The 23259-nt window shown below is 56.2% G+C and overlaps 1 protein-coding gene across 6 annotated transcripts in view; it reads left to right on the forward strand.

Moving 5' to 3' along the window:
- Positions 1 to 23259, forward strand: part of RNF220 (ring finger protein 220) — a 187749-nt gene that overhangs the window by 58887 nt on the left and 105603 nt on the right. For 4 of the 6 annotated variants that reach the window (XM_084527940.1, XM_084527941.1, XM_084527937.1 and 1 more), the window contains exon 3: positions 17670 to 17744. The exons of the other annotated variants lie outside the window; for them this stretch is intronic. In XM_084527940.1, coding sequence (XP_084384066.1) covers positions 17670 to 17744 — 75 coding nt within the window. The remainder of the gene's footprint in view (positions 1 to 17669; positions 17745 to 23259) is intronic. 6 annotated transcript variants of the gene reach the window in all.

The following is a 23259-nucleotide window of genomic DNA, read 5'->3' on the forward strand; positions in this document are numbered from 1 at the left end:
GGGTGCCCAGCACAGACTGGCAGGCTGGCAGCGGGTGGCACGGTGGTGTGGCACAGACGTAGTTATCCTTCGTCAGGGTACAGGAGTGCTGTAAGATCTTTCATTTTCCAGGAATCTGCTCCCTCCCCCTGCTTTTTGCTTTCCTATATAATATTCCATGCTGTAGCCTATAAATGCTGCTCTGAGCCCACAGCCTGATTGAATTTGGAAGCCTTTGTTTACAGATGTCTGGCTGTACAGGGGTATTTATTGAATTTTCCATGAAATGTTGCTCCTCTAATGCTGTAAAGCACAAGCTGCCCACATCAGAGGAGCTGCGTGTTAACGGATCGGGTTACTCAGAGATGCACTGCTCGCCCCGCTTCCCCTGCCATGGGAGCAAGGTGGGTGCTGGAGCCCATGCAGGGGGACCCCTGTGGCCACCAGGGCTTTTTGGGGACCTCCAGCCTTTAAGAAGAGGAGGGCTGGCTATCCTGCAGCCAGAGACCAGGACATATGCTTGGTCCTGCAGCAGAGCAACTCGGTGTGGATGATGGCAGCACCGGGTCTGCTGTTGGGGCTGGAGGTGTGCCCGGCGTTGGGCTGTTGTATTTGCTGCTGGACGGCTCAGAAGACAGCAGGCAGATGTCCTCAGGAGTCTTTTGCGCCTTCCTTTGAGGCTCATGATGTTGGGGCACAGCCAGAACAGCGGATAATCTTGTAACGTGCCCTTTTGGTTGCTGCGTAACCAGGCTCTGCGTTGCCTCGCTCATCTGATCTATCCATCTGACCGACCGGGGCCCCACAAGCAGAAGACTGCCGCCAACAAAAGGACTTTTTTTTTTTTTTTTCCTGGGACACTTTGAAGGAGCCCCTCAGAGCATCCCCTGACCTCAGGGTGTCACGTTTAACCTCTGTCCTGGGAGGGAAGTGAGGGAGAGGCCAGTCTGCGGAGGACACGTCCGGGACCTGCCGCTCTTGCCGCGGTAGCTGCAGGAATGCGTCTTCCTTCCTCGTGGGGGAAGAGTACAAAACCATCTTGCAAGGCTCTGTGTCAGGAGCCCCAGGATCTCTGATGTAAAATAAATGATTCTCGGGAGAGAGCATGTGTTCACCATGTTAGAAAAACAAGCCCCCTGCAAACAGCACATACCAAACTCTGCCCGGAGGAAGGGACTTCAAGGGTGGACGGAGGGAGCAGTCCGAGCATCAGAGCCCAGCCTGCCCCCCTCTCCTGGTCCGGACCTGCACACCGGCCCGGGAAGGAGGCAGGAGGCTTGGGGGCTTGTTTTCCCAGATTCGATTGGTTTATTTATCCTTGGTCCAGGCTCCCATCTGGTCCGACTTCAAACAGGGGCTGCCGCAAAGTGTGGAAGCCACCAAGAGAGATTCTGCAAACAACGGTTGTGCAAAGTATATAAATATTTCGGGACATAAAAATGACTGTGTCTGAGGAGGGGTCGGTTTGGGCTGGGATGGAGGTTCCACGTCCTGCTTGAGATAAGTCCTGGAGAGCAGCTGGGGCGAGGAGAAAAACATGTTATCAGAAGTTTACGTGTGCACATGCAAGGGCAGAACAAAGCGTCACTGCCACATGAAGCTGCAAGGTGAAAAGAGGGCAGTGGGAAAGTCTGTCTGTGCTGGCCTACACCCCCAGGATGCAGGGATTTTAACCATGCCCTTTTCCCCCATACTGAGGCTCCCCCAAACTGCTGACAAGCTGGAGGGCAGGGGGAAGTTGGCCAGAAAGATTTCCCCAGGGTAGATCTCCTCCATTTGGGATAGAGACGCCCTAAAAAACCGCCCTGCAAGCGTGAAGCCCAGCCTCCAGCTGCCGCTCCCGGCAGCAGCCCTCAGTTAAACCTGATCCCTCGCTTTAAGGGCCTGCCTGGCACTTTGTGGAGACCCGTAAATAGCGATTTATAAACGATCTTCACGCCGATGCCCCTGCCGCTGCTCAGACATCAAAGTCTATAATTCACGCCCTCCCGCGTCCCGAGCCTCGCAAAACCAGCGCCTTTGATGTGTCCCCCCCCTCCGCTACCTGCGCGGGGGCGAGCCGGGCTGGGCTGCGGGCATCTGTGCGGCGAGGCGCCAGGCGTGCTCTGCGAGGCATTTTATAAGGTGTCTGCTGTCCTTCAGCCCCTTCCCCAGCCTGCTCTCCCCTTCGGCGGGACGGCTGCGGAACAATGGGGGCTGGCTGGGGGCAGCTCGCTGGGGGCAGCGTCCAGAAAAGCACCTGGCTTCTCCTTCCCCCCTCCTTCCTTTCCCCCAGCACCTGCAAATTAATGGAAACTTCGCCCTCCAGTCGCGCTGCCTGTGCTGTTTAACAAGGCTGAGGGCGAGGAGCCGGCCTCGCTTCTCACCGTGGAGCCGGCTCCCAGCCCGGCTGCTCCTAGGGTGCTGCTTGTTTGGTGCAAACCAGCCATGGGGAGCTTTGAGGTGGCATTAAGGGAAGTTTGCTGCCTCCCCAGGCATTTCCCTGGCCTCTCTCAACATCTTCCTCGTGCTGTGTGCAGTCTGGCTCGGGAGCTGTCCCTGTTGTCCCTGTCTCACCTCTCTAGCTGGCAGTGCCCATGAGAGGAGCCCCTCTGCAGTGCCGCAGTGCTCCCTGTGCTGCTCCAGCTCCCTCGTGTTCCCCTGACACCTTCTGAAGCCTCGAGCCAGGTGTCTCACCTGCCTTCTGTAACAAGGGCAGTTTTCTCTTCCTGCTACACATGGAACTGCAAAATAAAGGCTCCACACAGGTCGCCCTGAGGGCTGGGGGAGCTGCGCAGGGCGGGCGTCCTTGGGCACATCTCTCCAGCTTCACAAGCTCTTCCTCTTTCTCCTGCCTCTGTTTTTTAGCCCTCGTGGCTGTGGAGAGTGCTTTCAAGATGTGAAACCACTGCAGGATTGTTTGTCTGCATGCACAGGCTCTGGGGAAGGCACACACCACCGGTCACATCCCTCTAAAAAAAATAATTGTCAAGGGTGCATGATGGTGGTACCAAGCACTGCGACAAGGCACAGTCTGCTCGCTGGGTTTGAAGGCTCCCACCTTCATCCCTTCCACTTCAGCCCCTTGTTCCCCCAACGGGGGCTGCAGGTCAGGCACCAGAGCTGGATATAGGTCGCATGTAAAGCACAAATTAAACTCTGTCCATAAGAAAAAACCTGCCTGGTGTGGTGTGAAATATTTTGTCGTACAAAGTTGACAGAGGCGTTTGAGGTGTTGGGAGGATTTCAATGCATTTTGCAGCTGGGATGGTTGTGGATATATTTTAATTTTTTTCTTAAGTGAATGTCTTGTAGAAGCGTGCCGAGAAAGTCTTGCTTGTGCTACAGGCTGGTGAAGAAGGGGCATGAATCATGTCACTTGGCTCTGTATTTAATCATATCAAACTGGTTTGGTTCTCCAACAAGTCAACATATATTATCTGTGTAAAAAAGGCATTTTACAGGGCTGAGAGTCTAAATATCATTTATAAATATTTAATTCTACAAGTGATCTTTGCAAAAGAAGGATAGCTCTTCATTATCATACCTGTGTCTATTGAAATATCACCATTATTTATCATCCACTGTTGGTGCAGCGTCCCGCCTGGGACTGGAGGAGTTATTTGGTACCAAAGGCCACCATGGGGCTGGTCCTGTCCCCCGTGAGACATGGTCCCAGCACAGCTGGCCCCTGGCCCCTCATGGCAGGAGATGCCTGGGGACCCTGTGCCTAAGCCTGGGGCAGTATCATGCCACCAGGCTCCTTCTCCTCCAGAGCCACCAGAGCCACCGAAATCCTCTCTGTTGGAGGTTTTGTGGAGTGCTCATCACCGATCTTGCTGTGAAGGTGCCCCATAACCCAGCTCCTCTTATAGCTGCTGAAGTGACCCACGAAAAGCAGTGGCTGCCTCCTGTCCCCGTCCCCATCCCCATGGCTTTCTGGCTGTTTAATCTCTCTGACATTCAGCCCAGCTTTGCCCTGCTCTGTTTTGACTCCTGACAAGCCTTTCAATTTGCTCTCCTCTCTGAAGAGCTGAGAAGCCATTGATAGCTCTCCCCCTGAATTATTGAATCTCGGCGTCGGGTTTCGGGCCCGGGGGAGCAGCCCCACACGCACGGGGCTCGGAGGCACGCCATCGATCAGCAGGGCTCAGCATCAGCCTGCTGCTGGCACACGTCTGTCCCTGGGCCCCTGGGTCCCCAGGCTGCTCCCTGTGCAGTGGTGAGACCCATCGGGGTGGGATGTGTGAGTGCACCCTCCTAAGGAGAGGCACGGCATCCCCTGAGGGTGCTAGAGAGGGATACGTGTAGGGGAGCCACCTGCAGAGGTGGGCAGAGCTGAGAAGTCCTGGTCAGGGCTGGGAGACACAGAATTGTGCCTTTGGGTTGGTGGAGACGTGCCAAGCACCGAGATCTGCTGGTGGAGCAGAGGCAGGACAAAGGGTTGCCCTGGAGAGAGAACAAGAGCCTCTGCTTTTGGGGTTATTGGAGGAATTAAGCTTGTTCCCCCTGGAGAAGATGGTGACAGGCGGAGTCCCATTTAACCCCCCTGACTGGTGAGGACTTTGCTCTTGTCACCGTGGCATAGGGTGCTCACAGAAGATACCCATCTTTGCATCAAGTACCCTTGGTGTTTTCAGAGGTGATTGTGAATTCTTTTCCTGAATTCTTTCCAAAGACCACTGAAACGTGTGTGATCAGGCTAGAGAAAACCAATCCCACTTTCCACCATGTTTTCAGGAGGAACATTTTACCTTCCTTCTTGTCACTGCCACCCCTACAGACAATGAGAGGCAGGAGGGAGCAGGTATCCCTCACACACCAGCCCCAGCCCAGGGCCCCAGGAGCATCCCCTGGCACTGCCGGGCAGCACTAATTACCCAGGAGAGGCCGGATGACTTCTCCATCCCTCCCTTTCCCACTTAGGGCACGCAGAGCCCCTCCGTGCCCCTTCCAGGATGCAGGGGCATGACAGGAGCTGGCCTGGGAGCCAGAGTGCAAATGCGTTTCAGAGCCAAGCCGGGGGGGAGAGGAAGGGCAAGTGCGGATTTTATTAAGCGATAACACATCTGCAAATGAGATTAGGGCAGATTTTCGGGGGCACCACGGCATTGATTGGCTGGGCAGCACTGGAGTGGCTGTGTGGGAGCACGGCGGAGCACGTGCAACCGGATCCCTTCCATTAGCCTGATCAATAGCCACCGCATGGCGGGGCGGGGGTGTTGGCAAAACTGCATAAATACTTATGGGAGTGCCAAGAAATCACATTACGGCCAGGGGATCCGAGCACAACGCGGGTAACCCTTTCACCCCAGCACCCAGGGCACGGGGAGCATTAACCCTTTCGGGGCAGGCAACTGACTGGGGCGCCGGGGTGGTGGTTGAGCCGTGTGTGGCTTGGCACGGCAGTGGGAACCACTTCCCCATACCCGGCTTGCTGCAGGCCAGGTGTTTCTTCAGCTGCAGGGTCCCCGCCACACGGCAGCACGATGTGTGCCTTGGGATGGGGATGTGGTCGGGCAGCAGGGGTGTGAGCAGTGCATGCACGGTGTCACCCCAGCAGTGCGGTGTTTGTGGCACGCCGTGCGGGTGGGCTGGTGTCAGACATCGCACCCGGGTGATGCACGAGCAGAAGGAGCTGGCAGAGGGCTGGAAAAATGATAAACCAAGGCCAGTGTGCTGGCCAGGTGCTCCTCCATGACATCCCACTGGTAATTTGCTGTGCAACATCAGGGGACAGAGCTGTGGGACTCTCTTCTGCTTCTCCAGGATCTTGGGAGGGATGCATTCCAGTCCAGAAATAAGTGCATGGGGGGGAAAGATAGGGGAGGTTTCTAGGAGAGGAGGGAAGGGAAAATGCACCCCAGCAGTGGATGGCAATGGGGTGGCAGGGACAGATTTAGATTAGAGGTGAGGAAATTCTTCACTCAGCGGGTGGTGAGGCACTGAACAGGTTGCCCAGGGGTTGTGGGTGCCCCATCCCTGGAGGTGTTCAAGGCCAGGCTGGACGAGGCTCTGGGCAACCTGTGCATGGCAGGGGGTTGGAACTGGATGGTCTTTGAGGTCCCTTCCACCCCAAGCCATTCTGTGCTTCAATGACAGGACGGCATGAAGCAGAGCAGGCTGATGGCTGACCACAGTGTCCTCAGAGCACGTCTCCTCAGAGCACAGCTGGACCAAAAAATGCCATTTGAAGCCCACGTTCCCCACTGCAGTGGCACTCACCCATGGCATGGTCTGGGGACTGCGCGCCTCTCGCCGCCAAGCCCCTCTTATCATGTTTCCAGGCCCTCCCCCAGCCTTCTCAGTCCTGTTTTGACACTTCTAATTAGTGGATATTTAACACCTTGTTTTGCTTGGACCCAGCCTTCGGCCAGACAACACATCGATGGCCTCTGACTTCTCGCCTGACCCCGGCTAGCCTGGCAGCTCGGGGCTCCTGGTGCTGCTCCGTGGGTGCCCTGCCACGCTCCCCCCGCCGCCCCTCGCCCACCCCAGTGGTCTGGGGTGCAGGCAGCATGGGCCAGGACACAGCATTTCCCTTGGTAAGCGCTTTCCTGGACATGATTTAGAGCGCCGAAGCCAGTAGAGGGGAAAAAAAAACCCTGTAATAAAGTCAGCACTCTGCTTATTAAGGGGAAAAGGCTGTGCTTTACTTATACTAACATTAATTAGAGAGATATATAGGGAGCAAAGAGGCCTCTAGGAGATTTATACAGAGGCCCTGAAGATGGATGTGAGGACTGACAGACAGACAGACAGCAGCTCCCGGAGTGCCAGGAGCCTGGGAAGCGCCTGGGGAGCCATGGGGGATCAGGGATGCTTCAGTGCAGCAAGGGTGAGGGCAAGAGGGGATGGACCTGCCAAAAACACCTGGGGTGGCGTAAAGCTGGAGGGAGGAGAGATGGAAGCTTTTCTTTTCACTACAGGACTTTTCTTGCCCTGTTCCCTTCTCACTGCACCAGTCGAATACTTTCCTACTGCTCCCAGCACCTGGCCAAGAGGAGAAGTCACCCTCACTTCTCCACCACCCCAGAGCAGATCTTTTTGCTAGTAGCTGATCAGGGCTGGTCCCCCTGCTCGGTGCATCACACCGGGGTGTGGAGCAGTGCCTGCCCCGGTGGGACCTTGTGTGTGCCCCTGGCATGGCAGGAGAGGTGGTCTTCTTCTGATCCTTCTGGGCCAGCCCTGGTGCCATCTGGGCCATCCTTTTCTCATCCTTCCTTCTGGTGTGTGTCTGGGCCTGTCACCCCAGGGCTGTCCTGCACTCGATGCTGGTGGCAGTCCCCTGCTCTGGAGAGCTGGCTGTCCCCTGAGATCTGGTTCTCAGCAGCTGTGCACGGGAGGAGCCTCCAGGCAGAGCCAGGCAGTGGGAGGTCAGCCGAGGTCTCGGATTCCCAGTGCACCACCACGAGCCCGTCCTGCTCCAGCCTTGTTACTGGGCTGTGGCTGCTGCAGACAGTCAGCAGCTGGGGGGATTTTAAGTGCTGTTCCTCCTGCAGACCCCTCCCCGTGTCCATGGGTTGTGTCCCTGCCACTTGTCACCTTGTCCCCCTGACACTTTCTGGTCTTGATTTCTTCATCCAGCCCAGGCACAGCCCCCTCTGCTCTCCCTCCACCCCCAGCCTGGGTTAAATACAGCAGCTGACTTTGGAGGTGATTAGTAATAAAATTTTAACAAGCATCCATATGAACGTCTTTCTGTCACTTTTACGAGGCCATTTACAGCGGGGAGATATAAGAGCACCTTAAATCTCCCCCGAAGAGGAAGGGTCACATCAGGGGGGCGGCAGGCAGAAAGTCCGGTGTGTCCCATGTCACCGGCCCACCGGTGCTGGAGGTGTCCCTGTCACCACGAAGGGACAGGTGGCTCCACTCGGTTCCTTTCCTGATGGAGTGGGGTTGCCCGACTGCTCCTGGGGTGGGAAAAGCAAGGAGGATGCTCAGGCTGCAGCATCACTTAGACAAATAAACCCTGTTTGGAAAAAGTGCTCGCTCGGACCAGTTCCCATTCACCTCTCAAACGGGCTCACTGCAAAATGGGGAGTGTTTGTTTCCTGTTGCTTCGCCAGAGCCTAAATTTTGGGCTTGGACCTACCCATACACTGAAGATTTTCTTTAAGAAAGACTCATAAAAGTCACACACCCTCCCTGTTTCTGGCACACTTGGCTGCACACCACGGGCAGGGGCTGCTCCTGCTTGTGGGACACCCAGCAGGAGTGGGAGCAGGAGGGGTCCCAGGTCAGCAGTGAGCAGGAGCAGCCAGAGGGATGCTCCGAGGGGCTGAGACCATGTGGGATTGTGCTCGGTGATGCTTCGCAGTGCCAAGAGCTGCCTTCTGCACCAGGCAGGATGTAGTGCAGATGGTGCCCAGCCAGAGGGGACAAGGGACTGAGTGGAGCCATGTCCCCAGGTCACCCGCTGGCTCGGTGGCAGTGCCCAGAATAGAGCCCCGCTGTCCCCACAGCCCCCAAACCGCACTGCTCCACAACTGCTCTGCGACACCCCTTTCGTGTGGGCTCCCTGCTTCCTGTGCCGGGGGGGCAGGATCAAGCACAACCTCGCCAAATCTTTTAATACTAAGAAAAAAAAACCCGCGGCTTGCAGTCTGAGCCCTGAACGGAAGCTTAGGTTCGTTCCTTTTTCTAGTTTTAGTTCTTCAAAAGGAGGAAACACACCTTTGCATGGTGAAATCGGAAAATAAGGAAGCGAGATGAGTCTCCTCTGCGTGTAAAACCGAGTGCTCGGTTGTTGTGAGCAGTGCCTGAGTGCCCAGCCCGCACCAAAGCACTGGGCAGCCCCTTCGCAGGCAGCACAAGCTCTGCAGGAGGAGCTGCTTTGACATACCCGACATGCATCACAGCCCTCGTGCGTCAGCTGGGTAAATGTGCGAGACTTGTTTCCCACCTTGATATGCGCTACCTGAGCACTGGCTGTGCAAAGAAAGTGCAAATGCGACCCGTGCAAAGGCAGGGGGGGAGATGCAGGGAGCTGACGCTTTGTTTTAGGTCTAGAGCCAGAATTAAAATGCCTTCTTGCAAACTTTCTTCTTTCCAAGGAGGTGAGACAGAGCTGCCAGTGGGCAGAGCAGGCAGCGAGGTGGGCTCAAACATCTTGGGTAAAAATACGGAGTGTGGCCAACAATAAATTAAGAGGAAAAGAGCAGTATGGAGCCCAGGCTCTGGGCCATACTGGTATTTGGGTGTTTTTCTTCCCTGTGTGCACCACCAGCTGCTGGGAGGTGGCACAGCCTGGGTACCCCCGGGGTGGCCGGAGGGGACAGCGGCTGTGGGGGCAGCCCCGCTCCTGGGGTTCGAGCCTGCTCTGACAGGAGGTCAAAAAGGCAAAGTTTCCTGGGAGGTGAATTATCAGAGGGAGCAATATTGGCAGGTCAAGCACATCGGTGCTGGGGTAATACAGTTAAGGTGCAGAGCCTTGGAGGGAGCCCGGCCGAGGAGTGCAGCATTAAAGCAATGAGCCCGGCTTAATCTGCCCCAAGTGAGGGCAGTGGGGTCTTTAATATTGTGTCAGGCTTGCAGGCCCGTGTTGGCGGGTTATTCTTCACGGCAGCTAATGCCACTGGGCTAACTGAATTAGCCCCTCCTTCCGCGGGGTGAGCGTGGGGTTGCCGGGAGGGCGATCGTGCCTCGCAGCTGCAGGGAGAGCGAGTGATGGCCTGGAAATTCAATCAGGTGAGGAGCTGCCGCCGTCCCCAAAGGACAGGGAGCTGCCGGATTGGGGACGAGAGCCCGGGACAGGGACGCCAGTGTCTGGCTCCACGCTGTCCCTGGGCAGGGAGTCCTCTGGGGGTCGGTGCCTGCTCGGGATGGGACCGAGCGCTGCTTGCGTCCCTCAGCTCACCATCCACCAGCCCTCCGTGAGCACCACCAGGCCTCCAGGCCTTGGTTTGGACACGTGTTTGGTCCCATCTTGCTCACCACGGGGAGCATCGGGTGCACCCATGGGGTGCTGCGACCTGCAGGGTGTCTCCAGCCGAGCCGGGCAGCCCAGGTGCCAGCCTCCAGCACACCTGCAGCACCTTCAATTAGTCAGGTTGATCTGAAAGTTCATCAGTGAGGGCCAGGCAGGCCCGAGGAACTCACAAGCAGGACTTCTGCCTGGCTTTGCTGTTGGGACAAGCTGCCAAGGGACCTCCTCTTTGTGGATGCCCCATGGGACCACGCAGCAATGGCCCAGCATCATTCCCAGCGGTCACTTTCTGTCCTTTACATTAAATAATAATAATAATAATCAAAACTTTGCAAGCATGTGGTTGTTGTCCTCCAAACCTGCCATTGCTGTTTACCTCTCCCAGCCTCACCTTTTTTTTTTTCCCTTTACATCTAGTTGAAGGTATCCCAGTGAATAGTGCAGCACCCCGAGCAGGCAGCAGTGTCCGTGCACTGCCTGCAGTGCCAGATCCAGAGCCCCTCACCTGGGCTTTGGGGCTGGGGACAGCCTGGACCCATGCAGGGGCACTTTGGCAGCTCCAAAGGCAGGATCCGTGCCACAGCTGGGGGATGCTGCGGTGTTGGGGTGCTCGCTGCTCCCCCCGTGGGCACAGCCCCCTCCCACCAGCCCTGCCTCGAGCTGAAGCCACCGTCCCTTTGTCCCTGCAGGTCCCCTTTCCTTTCCAGGTGCCCCTTTGATCTTCAAACCTGCCCCAGCTCCCTCCGCCCCCCTCCCTCGCATTGTTATAAATGGAGGCTTTGGCTGCCTTTAAATAGTCATATCTATCAGACAAGCTCATGTCAGCCATAAATCCTGCAGTAATGATGATTTTCTAAGTGGGTCGACCAGAGCTATTTCCGCTCCAGCCTCAAGTTACCGCACATGTCCCCCCCCCAGGGGCCGGCGGCTTCATTTGTTGTCCCCCTAATTGTCATTTCTCCTCTAACGTGCTCGGGCAGAAGCTGGAAGGCAAAGAGCTGGGGGTCCCCTCTGCCCCCACGTGTCCCTGCCTGGGAGGGGGATCTGGAGCGGGGGTGGGACTGCAGGCAGGGGACTGGCAGCAGGAGCCCACCATATGGATGCCCTTACACCTCGTCCCATGCCGCCCCCTCCCCAGCTGTGCCTGACGTGTGAAAGCTGTAATTGCAGGTAATCCCCCCGCGCCGCGCATGGTTTGAATTTGGCAAGAGCAGGAATGTGGAAGGGAGAAGGGGAAATAATGCTGACCAGGCGCTCTGCGGGGCCAACATCTGCACGAGCCATCAGTGCACATCTGGCCACGGCTGCCTGTGCTTGGTAGCCCGGCCAGTCGCTGTGGTAGCCCTTGGGGTCTGCCTGCTGCCCCATGAAGGGCATGGCACAGACACCCCGTAGGCTGACATTGCTGCTGATATTTTGTCAGTCGCGCAGACTTTCTGTGCCTTGTAACACAGAGAAGGGCTGCCAGAGTGCCCTTCACTGTTTCTTCTGCAGAGCAGAGCCCTGGCACGCTCCTCCAGGCTTCCTAGGGCTGGCACTGCTGTCAGCATCCCCCAGGGAGATGTTTCCAGGGAGGCGAGGCGAGGTGGCACCAGCAGTGCCAGAGGGGCTTTGTTGCCTCCAGGTGTCACAGACCTCAGCTGGTCTGTTTGCACTGGATAGGGATGGAAAGCCTGGATGTCCTCTAGGTAAAAGTCCTGCTGGACATTCTCATCCTGACCCTTTAACTCCAAGATTTCTTTGGGAACATGTGTAGTCGAGGTGCAAATCCTTACTTCTGGTGAGCTCCGGCGTGCTGGGAGGGGATGCTTTAAGCAGCAGGCTCTGCTGTCACACCTCCTAACTGTGGCTGGTGCCTGCCTGGGGCTGACCCAGGAGCACGAGCACCCCCTGCCCAGTGGCTGACATCCCCTCCTGCCCTCCCAGCCCCGAGAAAAACAGCCTGAGCTTGCACAGCGAGACATCAGATGCAATCGCCTCCCAAGGCTTCAGCTAAACCCCCAGCTTTCCGAGGGCAGTGCAGGTGTCATAGGCATTGTCTCTTTGGAAATTAATTTTCCTGTCGATTTCCTTATTTCTCCTAATTGATGAGGGGCAAGTCTTAGGCGTGTTGCCAGCGGCACCAGCCACAGCCTCCCGTAGGCATCAGTGGAGCCAAAAGCGCGAGCGCTGAGGGCTGGGGAGTGTAATGAACTCTCAGAGGACTCGTTGCAGCTCAGCCCGTGCTCTAGATTAGCTGAGGAATCATCTGGCCCAGCTATTAACTGTCCCATTTAACATCATAAATTATTAACCTAATTTTGAGGAGGGTCGGTGACGGATCACGCTGATTTTGTCGGCCTCGCCACAGCCTCCCCGCGCGGGCAGAGCCTCCGGCAGCGCCTGGGAGCAATGCCTGCAGGAGGATGGAGATGGGGACAGCACATCCTTGCTGCTGGGAGGCTTCCAGCCCAGCGGAGGGGCCAGCAGAGGAACAGCCAGGGCAGGGCAGTGCCTGGGGGGATGCTTGGGTGAGGTGAATATAAGAGATGTCCCTTGGGGAGGAGTAAAGCAATCCCCTCCCCGGCTTTTGAGGAGCCGTGGCGATGCTGAGAAATGCATCCAGACCATTTTGTGCCCCATAACACGCTGCTCCAGGGCTGTGTCACGGGCACCTTGTCCTAGAGCTGTTCCCTGTCACCTCTGGCTGGCTGACCAGGTTGCCTGCCCCTAGAGGAGCTGGGTTAAGCATCTCTCAGGATGCTCTTTAGTCTGGACAGCAGAGGGTTGGGAGCATCTGCTTCTCTGCTTACCCTCACAGAGCAGATCTTGTTTTGAATGTGGCAGCACTTCCTGGGAGAAGTTAATAAAATAGGGGGAAAAGCAAATCCTTTGGTCTAAAAGTTTTATGCCGTTCAGAGATTTTTTCAGCTAATGTGGAAATTTCAGTGGAAATTTTAGGGATATCATCTTTTCTTTCCTCTTCACCTTCACAAAGAGAGATGCACGCAGAGGGCAGGGGCTAGGAAACACCCTCCAACCAGCATTATTCCCTAACCGCGTGGAAAAATTTTGAAGTCGTTTGGCTTGTCAAAAACCATACAGCCCTCAAGGAGAGCAAGCTCTGAAAACCCTTGTAAAACGCCTCTTTCATTCTGGCATCACAGAAAGGACTTTTTGTTTCCCGGCGAGCAGCTGCGCGGCTCGGCGCTGCCTGTCCGCGCGCGTGTCCCAGCCACTAACCCAAAGTACCCGGAGCTCGTGCTGCCACTGCTGCCCCTCTCCTGCAAAACATGAGGTTGGAAGAGTCCAGCATTTGCAGACACAGGGCTTCCACATGCCCCTGGCCTGCAGTGAACCCTTAGATATCAGCAGGATGGAGAAGGCGCGAGGAAATCGCGGTGCACACGCAGCGCAGCCCGGCACGGGGCTGGTGCCCAGCACACGGATATAAAATACAGCGCCCTGCCATAAAACATGCACTGCTAGTCTATATATTTTGCAATCCCTTTAAAGATTTTTTTTTTCTTTAAACCCCTCACCCCAGCTCCCTCCCCGCTCTCCCCCCAAAAAAATTATTATAAAGAATTATTGCCATTAGTACGTCTTTCCCAGTGAAAGGAGAAAATCGCCTCATTCATAATTTATACCCTCAATTACTATTAATAAAGAAATATTTCAGCAGAAAATCGCCTGGGAAAATTACACGTAACATTGCATTAACATTCTATTTGAACATTTTCATCACATTTGTTATAGAGTTAATAAGAGGGATATGCTCCCCTGACTTCTTCATGAAATTATGGGCTGCCTATGATAGTTTAATCTTTTAGACTTTATATAATATATTCACTTTACTAATTGAGCTATCCAAGGAGCAGTTAGGGATGTTCTTAAACGTGGAAGACAAAGTAATCAGGGCCGTGACTTCCTGACTAGCAGATCTTCTTCCGGAGATGAGGAGCCACACGTGTGAGGAGCACAGTGCTGTGTGTGTGCTGGGTGCTGCTCCACCAGCCCTTCCCGTCACGCCCTGCCTGCCATGGAAAGTGAGTGGGAGTGCAGGGTTTTGGTGATTTTCAGGCAGGAGAAGGATTCCCCGAAAGCTCCGTTTGTATTTCAGAGAGCGGGTCTGGTGGGTATGACCGAGATCTTCGCCCTGGAATAAGAAATGTCCATTGTCGGGGGGTTTCTCAGGAGCAGTGCTTCGTCTGGACAAGTCTTTAGGGTCAAATTCACTGCTGGGCCCAGTAGGGTACCCCATGGGGATTGCTCTTGCCCAGCGTGAGCTCGTCCATAGGTGAGCACCTGCAGTCACCCCCAAACTGTTCTTACGACTTCAGATCCTTGCAGACTGCTGGCAAATCCTGACGGCGAGCCAAAGGGTTAACAAAAAGCTTTCATGCCCTGGGATTCATTATCTGGAACTCATTAAACAGCAAATAAGAGCCCGGATGTTGCCAACTGAGCCCTGCTGAAGGCACCTCCTGGGGGTGAGGCAGCCTGGGATGGCAGGAGGACTCCTGCAGGAGACCAGAGACGGGACCCAAAGCTGTAGGTTGGTCTCCTCAGGGCTGAGCTCCGTCTTCCCAACCCATGTGAGCCCATGGGGGGACGAGGACAAGTGTGTGACAGTCCAATCCCACTGTTCCCCATGGAGCTGAGCACCTCGTATGGGTGCAAAGGGACGCGGGGCTCCATCGAGGTTTTAATAGTGGAGCCTGGTCCTCCTGGGGTGCTCAGCACCCTCCCGAGCCTACAACCAGCATTTTCCTGAGTGACACGAGCCTTGGCCACCACTGAGCCACGCTGGGCAAGCAGCAGCCCAGGGAGCCCACAACGGGCAGGGGGCCACGAGTTACCCCCTCTGCAAGCACAGGGGGCGAAATTTCCAGGGCTGAAGGAGCAGAGACCAGGGAAGGTGAAGCCTGGGCTGTCAGCCCCGGGGAAGGGCAGGATGGGCCACGCTGCAAACAGGACGAGGCTTGTAAACAGGGCTCCAGCTGGGATAAATTTAGTCCGTTGGGGCTGCAGCTCCAGCACGGCAGGACACAGTGTCAGGGCATTGTCGAAAGGAGAAGGGGGGAAAGAAGCTGAATAAACAAACACAGCTTGTCCTTTTTTTTTTTCTTTTTTTTTTTTTTTTGTGTGTGTGTCCCAGCGTTGTTATTTCAGCCGGACAATTGCCCTGCAGATTGAGGGAACAGGCTGGAGTTCTCCCAGCCTGTTCCCTCATTTTTTATTTTTTTTTTTGCTTTGTGTTTCCCCGTGGGAATGTGTCATGCCATTGCTGTGCCCCGTACCTGTGTGCTCGGACAGCCTACAGACGCTGGTCCCAGGGTCACTGCTTCACAGCCCCACGGGGACCATGCAGCTTGGCTTTAGCAGTCATGTAAATTTTACTTTCTGTGCATACTCAGCCCAAGCTGCCACCCATGGGTGTCCAGGGACATTTATATATGGAGCAGAGCAGCTCCGGAGGCGTCCTCCTCTGTGGAGGAGCTGAATGTCTCTGCAGGACTTGAGAAATGGGGATCAGGGTTCCCGAGCATTTTCCCTAGTTCTGTCATGGGTTTTGGACAGGCCTTATTTCCCTGACAAAATCACCCGTGATCCAAGGAGCAAAGGGCTCGGAGTTCTCTGTCAGCGCTGCTCTGCCAGGACCGAAGTCTTCTCTAAAGGCCATGTTTAGAGGCAGCCCAATTTTCACATCTTAATTTTATTTTTCTCACATCTCTCCCTGACACACACATGCACGCACACACACACTCCTATTGGAAAAACGATTTTAATACCCATGGCACATTGTCCTGGTGTGATATAAAATCCAATGACATGTGGCATTTGGAAAAGGTCACTTCCCCCATCAGGATTCATTATCCTGCCTCAGCCCGGGAAGCCATGGGGTTGCCCCCGCCTCTGCGGACCCCTTGCCCCTCGCCGGCTGCGGTGGGCGAGCAGGACGAGGGGACGAGGCAGGGCAGCTGCAGAGCGAGGGCTCTGCTTGCTCGTGCTCATGTCCCTGCTTATGGGAAGGCTCAGGACGTGCAAACCAACTCCTCTGGTCAATTTTGGGTGCACAAGGCTCGGGCTGGCTGTCTGCTGCCTCCCCCTGCCCCGTCTCTGTTCCCGTTCGAGCAGGAGCCGGCTCTTGTGGTGCCCTCGCTCCGCACGGTTGCAGAAGGGAAACGTTCCCCTTCCCTGTTTCACTTGTTCAATTTTCAGCCGGGCGGGTTTGGGAAGTGCCCTTCTGGGTCGATGTGCTCACCACCGGCTAGGCAGAACCGAGAAGAGAAAGCAGAGGAGACCAGGACAGCCCGGCTGCTTCCCCAGGACCCCCTTGGCCCAAGCACACCCACCTCCCCGCGCTGCTTCCAGCTCCCCACAGCCTGCAGGTGCCCGGTGGCACCTCCCAGAGAATTGTCCCATGGAGAGGGCAGGGGGACTGGCACTGAGGACTTCTCCCCTTGGCCACAAGCGACCTGGAGCCACCCTGTCTCCTCCAGGGGCCAGTTCCCCACCCGTGGCAGAAGGGAGGTGTGAGGGTGGGTGCAGGGAGAGCAGAGGCTGGGGTAGGGCAGGGGATGAGGGCAGGAGAAAGGTGTTTTTTTTTTTTTTTTTCCATAAAGAGGAGGATTTGCATTATTTTTGCATCAGGGAGTGGAGTTTGATGCCTGCTGAAGATGACTTTTCTGAGTGCTGAGGGTGATGGCGAGTGTAGCCCCTTCCACCGTATAAACACCAGTGAGTTATGGGTACCCCAGCCTCTAATTATGCAGTCAGCCCCAAATAGGCTGTGTCTAACGAGGCTGACAGACTAATATCTCAAGAGCCTTTAATGCGTTATCATCTCTTGCTGTATGACCTCATATTTATAACTGCTCTGGTGGGAGGTTGAGAAATGTCCTTCTCTTCCCCCAGCCCCCTCCCCAACTTCCCCCCCCCCCCCCAGCAGCAGCTCTTCAGCCTCATCTGTTAGGATCAGGAGGAGAGAGGCGACTTCTCTTCATCCATCACCAGCCGAGTTCGCGCTATTAGATGATTAAAGACATTTTTTATAATATTTGGAAGAGGCTCTGAAACGTCTCTCAAACAGAGTGATTTATGCCCGCTTAACCCTTGCCTGGCCGGGCCGGGGGCCGGGGGTGGCAGCAGCCCAAGCCGTTGGGCAGCCCGGTGACAAGGTGTGATTCATGAGCACACGGCACCTGCAGGAAGCTCCGGGCAGCTCCCAATGCAACGGGGACTTGGTGGTTTCTGAGGCTGCAACGGCTCGAGCAGGAGGAAACGGCGCCTGCCCCCTCCCCAGCGCTTACACAAGAGGCGCCGGGGGGGCCGTGCCCCACCACGTGCATGTGGCACCTCCTGCTCCCACCCAGGAGCAGGAATATCCCATCCCATCCCATCCCATCCCAAACCATCACAACTCCATCCCAAACCATCCCATCCCCACTGACATGAGCCACTTGTTCTCCCACTCCATGTTTCCCTTTTCCCCATCCCTCCCCTGCCCTGTGCACGCCGTGCTCCCAGGTGCACGGTCTCACTCCCATAAAGAGCCACGGGCATCTAGATCCATCTTTAGGGCATCGCAGCCTTGCTCAGAGTCGGTCAGTAAGACTTGTGGGGATGATGGCCGTGCTCGTGCTAAAAACCTGCCGGAGGCCAAATCGCTGATGTTCTCCGTGGTTTGTCCCAGTGGGGAGTGGAGGCTTGCCCGCAGGTTGGGGAAGGAAGCCCGCCTCCTCTGCTCACAGACGTAATATTTCATAATCCCAATTTCTTGTCAATTGATTGCCAGATAGAAGCGACAACCAAAGAGGGCCCCAGGCGTCTGCAACTGCCACTCATCGTATGATTTTAACTCTCCCCCTCTGTAAGTTTGCATTCTTTTCTTCTTGTTGTTGTTGTGTCCTAAAGAAACATTTTCCCCCCCTTCCCTCCCCAGAAAGACTCCGGGAATCCCGCTGCCCTCGTCAGTTCGGTGCTGAATGTCCGAATAGGCGAGAAGGGTTAATGCATGACGAATAGGTGTTCCATTAAAATGGTTCATCTGGCATTACAGAGTCCAAGAGATCAATAGATTTCTTATAATCATGGCCTAAAATCATCTTCAGCGCCACTGCTTGCGGGCGTCAGACCCTGGGCAGCATGTTTAGGGGACCTGGGCATCTCCTGCCACCCCCTTGTGCCCCCTGTGCCGTGCCCCCAGTGCTCCCACAGCCAGGGAACTGCGTGGCCTGGCCACCCCCCATCCCCAGCCCCTGTCCCAAGTGTGCAGATCCCCCCGGTGCCCAGCCCTGCTGGCTGTCACACCCCCTAATTCCCTGTGGGGTGCCACCTCCCGGCTCCCCCCTCCATCTGCCTGCCCCGAGCTGCTCCTGGCCAGCTCTGGAGACACCGTGACAAATCCCACAGCCACGGGACCCCAACCACCCACACTGACCCTGCAGCCCCTGCAGGGGACAAGAGGGTCCATATAAAATGAAGGCGAGCCCATCCCATCACTTTCCACGTCTCTTTCCTGCACTCACCCAGCTACACATGGTTTGAGCAACCTGGGGAGAAATCCCCACGCTCCTGTCTGCCCCACGGGTGGGTGGCCCAGTGCTCGTCCCCTCCCACGTCCTCTCCACGGGGCTGGGAGGAGATTTTCCAGCCCCCCTGGGTCCAGTCCTCTCCTTCCCCGCTTCATTGCTTATTTTCGGGCCATTATGTTCGACAGGGAGAATTTGTTTCTGTCCAGAGCCGATGCCCGGACAGTCTCACACCTCAGGGGATTTATCATCCTGAGCTTTTGTTTGTGGGTCTCCGGGACCCTCTGCCCCACAGCCAGATGCTTCCCCATCTCCTCAAGGGAGCCTGGAAGCTCTGACCCCACTCCTTCTGTGTGGCTGCCCAGGTGGATGCAGGCTCCCCACACCCTCACACACCAGGCATGCTCATGCCCCACTCCACAGCCCCATGGCTGGGTGCCAAGGAGGGGTAAAAACATCGGGTGGCGATTTGGGGGCTCGGGAAGCACCAGAATCTGCTCGTGTTTGTGCTGCCATCCTGCACCACGTGGCAGCGGGGCAGTGGAGACGCCTGCACCCATGGGTGCGCTGCCCGTCTACGTGCATGGTCAGCGTGATCATATTGGGGTTGTGGAGAGGATTTGGGGTCCTTCAGGCTCAGGTTTACAGAGCTGTAGTGGGATTGCATTTCCAAATCACCACTACTGCTGTGTCAGATGGGGAGCAGCACAGACACCCCCTTTGCCACCAGCCCCTCTCTTGCTCTCCTCCTGCCCCGGGGACATCCTGGCCACCTGGGTGAGGTGACCAAGGGTTGCTCTGGATGCCAGCAGGGCCCAAAGAGAAGGAACGGGGTGCAGGGCCCCTCCACCAAGCACCACCCGTCCCTGCAGCCCAGTCCCCTCCCCGGCTGCCCGCATTCCTCCGCAGCGCCGGGGAGGGGGCCAACCTTTGGCACGTTTATTGACACTCCCTGAGTTCATACTGCGACTCTACAATCTTTCCCCGAGATTATTAAGAATTAATTGATCACTTTTATATTCCCCCCGATACCCAGTGCTGCTCCGCGACAGGCAGCGGGAGGAGGAAGGGAGACGGGAGGAGGGCGGGGTGTGTGTAAAAAACACACTGATAAATGTTAATTACTCTTTTACAGCCCTTGTCAAATTCCAAAGCAAGTCGTAAATTCATTAAACTCTAACGGATTAAGCACATGCAGCTTATTTAGTCGCCATAAACAAGATCATTTGGATGTTGATTTTCCCCTTTTTATTGCTCCAGCAGAAAAGGGGAAAAATCAGATCAGGGAAGCAGTTGGTGGTTACCAGGGCGTCAGAAAAGTTTGGATTTATTTTATATCTTGTTTTGGTGCTCCGTGGCAGCTCTCTGGAGCCCATCAGTCCCCTGGCAGGGAGCATGGGGCTGCCAGGAGCCGAGTCCTTGCCCCAAGTGGCTGAGCCTGAGTGGGCAAGCAGGGGAGGAGAGGGGCTGTGGGACGTGGCCACCATGGTGCTAAAAGGGTCTCAGGGCTGCCTCCTCAGTGCCCAGGCTCTTAAAGACCTGAGACAGATGGGATGCTTTTCCCATTTAGCACACCACCAGCCCTGCTCACTGTGGGACACATTTCTGTGCCCACTCTGGTGCTGTCCCCAGGGTGCTGAATGTGTCCCCAGCAGAGCCTGGCGATGGAGGAGAGGAGCAGGGGAGGGATGCCGTGCTGCCACCAGCACCGAACGGGGAGGGACAAGGTGCCCGTGGCTGCTCTGAACACGGGGACGGGCCCCGGGGTCTGGGCCCTACATCGCTGCCGACCCGCGCGGCGTGCTCGCCATCCTGCACTTGCACGTGTTAATAATCCAGGCTGACCTCCTGAGCTGCACGAGCAGGGGAAGGAGAACGAGAGGAGGGTCACGGAGATTAATTAATACTCAGGGCTCTAATTATGAGTTTCTTCAACACCGGGCTTCTAATGAGGAACAGGCGCTGAGACAGCTCCGAGTCCCGCTGCCCCCCAGCTGGCCCTGCTGAGACATCTCCTGCCTCCTGGCAGGGCCAGTTGTTTGGGGAGAGGGATGGGAGCCAGCCCCCGGCCCCCTGCATCCCCCCCACTGCTGCACAGAGAGCACTGGAGACCTGCCACCACCCCCAGCACACCGGGGGGACAGGGGCAGGAGGTGGCCAGGGGCACCAGAGGACCTTGGTGGGAGCATCCCCTTGTCCCCATGGGGTGGAGGATGCTTTCCAGGTGCCGTGCTGGTGGCCAGCCCTGCTGATGCTGTGTGGTTGGCCGTGTCCCACTGAGCTGCTGGTGGCTGTGGGGCTCCTCCAGCACCCAGGAGCCTCCGGTGAGGCTGTGCTGATGGGAGCAGGCGGCAGCCGTGTGCTGCAGGCAGCAGAGGGAACTCTAAACACCTTGCTGGTGCTCACTGCTTCTCTGCTACTGGAAAAAAAAATCAGGGCTTTTGCTTCAGCACTTTTAAAAAAGATGTCCTGAGCAGTGGAGGGGTGACCTCCTTCCTCCAGCCCTGCCTGAGCCTGAAACCAGTAGATTGCAGAGGGTCTGTGCCATGAGGATGCACACCACCCTCTGTGCTTGTCCCCCGGGGGGCACAGGGGAGGAGAGGAGGGGTCTCAAACACCGGGGTGTCATCCTTCAGAGCCCTGCTCCTGGCCAACATATCCCTCCTGCAGGCTCCAGCCCTTTCCTCGTGGTGGGTGCAAAGGGCACTGATAAGCACTGCAGAGCCAGCAGTGCCTGCAGGGTCCCCCCTGCACAGCCCGGGGCTCGGCTGCCGTCACCCCGCATGGGGACGTGCCCCGGGCTCCCCTCCCGAGGTCCCCCCACGGCGATGGGCACCGAGGGGGCGGCGAGGGGTTAACGGCAGGAGCGTGCCCCATGCTAAGCAGTAGCTAACAGCCACCAGCTAATAACTTTATGGCTTCAAAGCAGCACATTTATCATGCTGAAGTTTGTTTATGCACTAGTTATATGGCGCATTATACCAGATCTGTGTTTGGCTGATAAATTCCCGGTGACAAGAGAGGCTACCAATGGGGACTTGCTGAGTCCAAAAGACCAGTAGCTTTTTCCTGAACTCTGCTTTCTGAGATAAGCCTGGTTTTTCCTTCTTTTACTTTGTAACTAGGGAAAAAAAAAAAAAAAAAAAAAGCAACCAGTAAAGTAAAGAGGGGGATTCCTGTCCCAGACAAGTTGCCCAACACCATGGTCCCCACTATGGAGCAGAGGAGGAGGAGGAGGGAGGCTGCCTGGCGAGGACCTGCCCGGAGGCTGTGTGGCAGCACCTCCGTGGTGGCAAGTGATGCACATGGGCCCGCACCAGGAGATCTGTGCATGTGCAGAGCAGGCACTGATAAGCCCTTATGGGATCTGGGAAGTTCCCACGACCAGCAAAGCTCGGTTCCTGCTGCCTGCAGGGAGTGTATTTCGGGGGTGGAAGGATTAGAGGGCAGCGTGGCGACCTTCTAGTCCTGCCTAAAGTTTCTGAAATGATATATGATCGTAGTATTCGTCATTATCTCTCACTGTTTTTATTGTACTTGTCATTATTTTGAGGTTGTGTGAGCGTGCAATTTGTTGCTGAGCACAGCACAGCTGCTGCGCTCACCTGTACCCCCTCACTGCTGGGCTAAATCGCTTTAATCCTGCTAATAATAATGACCTTCACATTTCTGGCTAGCTCTATCACTGGAGCCAAACCCACTTTGCAAACATTAACGAGCTCGGCCTCCCGACTCCGTGCAAACAGGATGGGTCAGGAGTAGCTCTGCTGCTGCGGCAGTGGGGAAACTGAGGCAGAAAGCAAGGAGCGGGCTGGTCCGAGCCGACCCCGAGCGGCTGCATGCGGAGCCTCTCAACCCTGTGCCCTTTGCTTTAAGACACACGGCCGTGCACCTCTCTGCATGCAAGCGTGCCCCCATGAAGGTGCTTGTTACGTGTGCTCCCCGGGGAGGGCATCTCGGCATGTTTATCCATGCATGTTTGGCCGTGCATAAACAGCTTCTTAAGTGCAATGTGTGCATAGGTACAAAATGTGTGTCTCCACCTCCGCCTGCTGCGTTAGCATCCCTCGTGGCCGCCCACCTGCACGGCCATCCCTATCATAGGGTGTCCCTGGTGGGGCCGGGTACCTGTGGCATCCCTGGCCCCGTACCTGTGCCCGTCCCGGGTCTGCATCCGTGCCTGCGCGTACCGGCCCCTGCAGGCTGTAAATACTGCCAGTGTGTCGGGGAGGTTGAGCGGTTTATGGCTCAAGGTCAGGCCCATGAATCATAAAAAGGTGTCGGAAGGAGCATTAACTCCTAGCCTTCGCTCGGTCGCTGTGTGGTTTCAGGCGGGGCCCCGGAGGCAGTGATTAAAGGGTGCACCTTCCCCTTTCAGTTTTACGGTAAAAGGAAAGCAGTAAATTAGAAGCCCGCGGGCTGGGGCAGGCCGAGTCCCGCCAGCACAGTGCCTACACGAGGACCGACCACAAACCCAGCACCGCTCCCAGGGCAGGATCCGGCCCCTCCGTGTCCCGGAGCCGTTTGTCACCGCTGGGCCTCGCGTGGCCGCTGGCACGGGGTGGCCGCGGGTGCTCAGCCCCGCGGAGAGGCAGCGTCCCCTTGCTCTGCGCTTTTCTTTATGACTCCAGCTATCGTTAACTCGAGTAATAAAATTTTTTGAATCCAAATAGATATAATTAACATTTAATGCCCCTGTTTTCTTGCGAATTGTCAGGACTATTAAAAGCTGCGCGTTGACTGAGGGGGGGAGGCAGATGTTTCTGCTGCCGAGGTGGAAGTGGGGGACAAAGCTCCCTGTGTCAGGTCTGCAGTGCTAGGGGGCAGCAGGGGAGACATCCAGCCCCGTGAGGA

Source organism: Aythya ferina (assembly GCF_964211825.1).
Source record: "Aythya ferina genome assembly, chromosome: 8".
In the NCBI taxonomy this organism is placed as follows: Eukaryota; Metazoa; Chordata; class Aves; order Anseriformes; family Anatidae; genus Aythya; species Aythya ferina.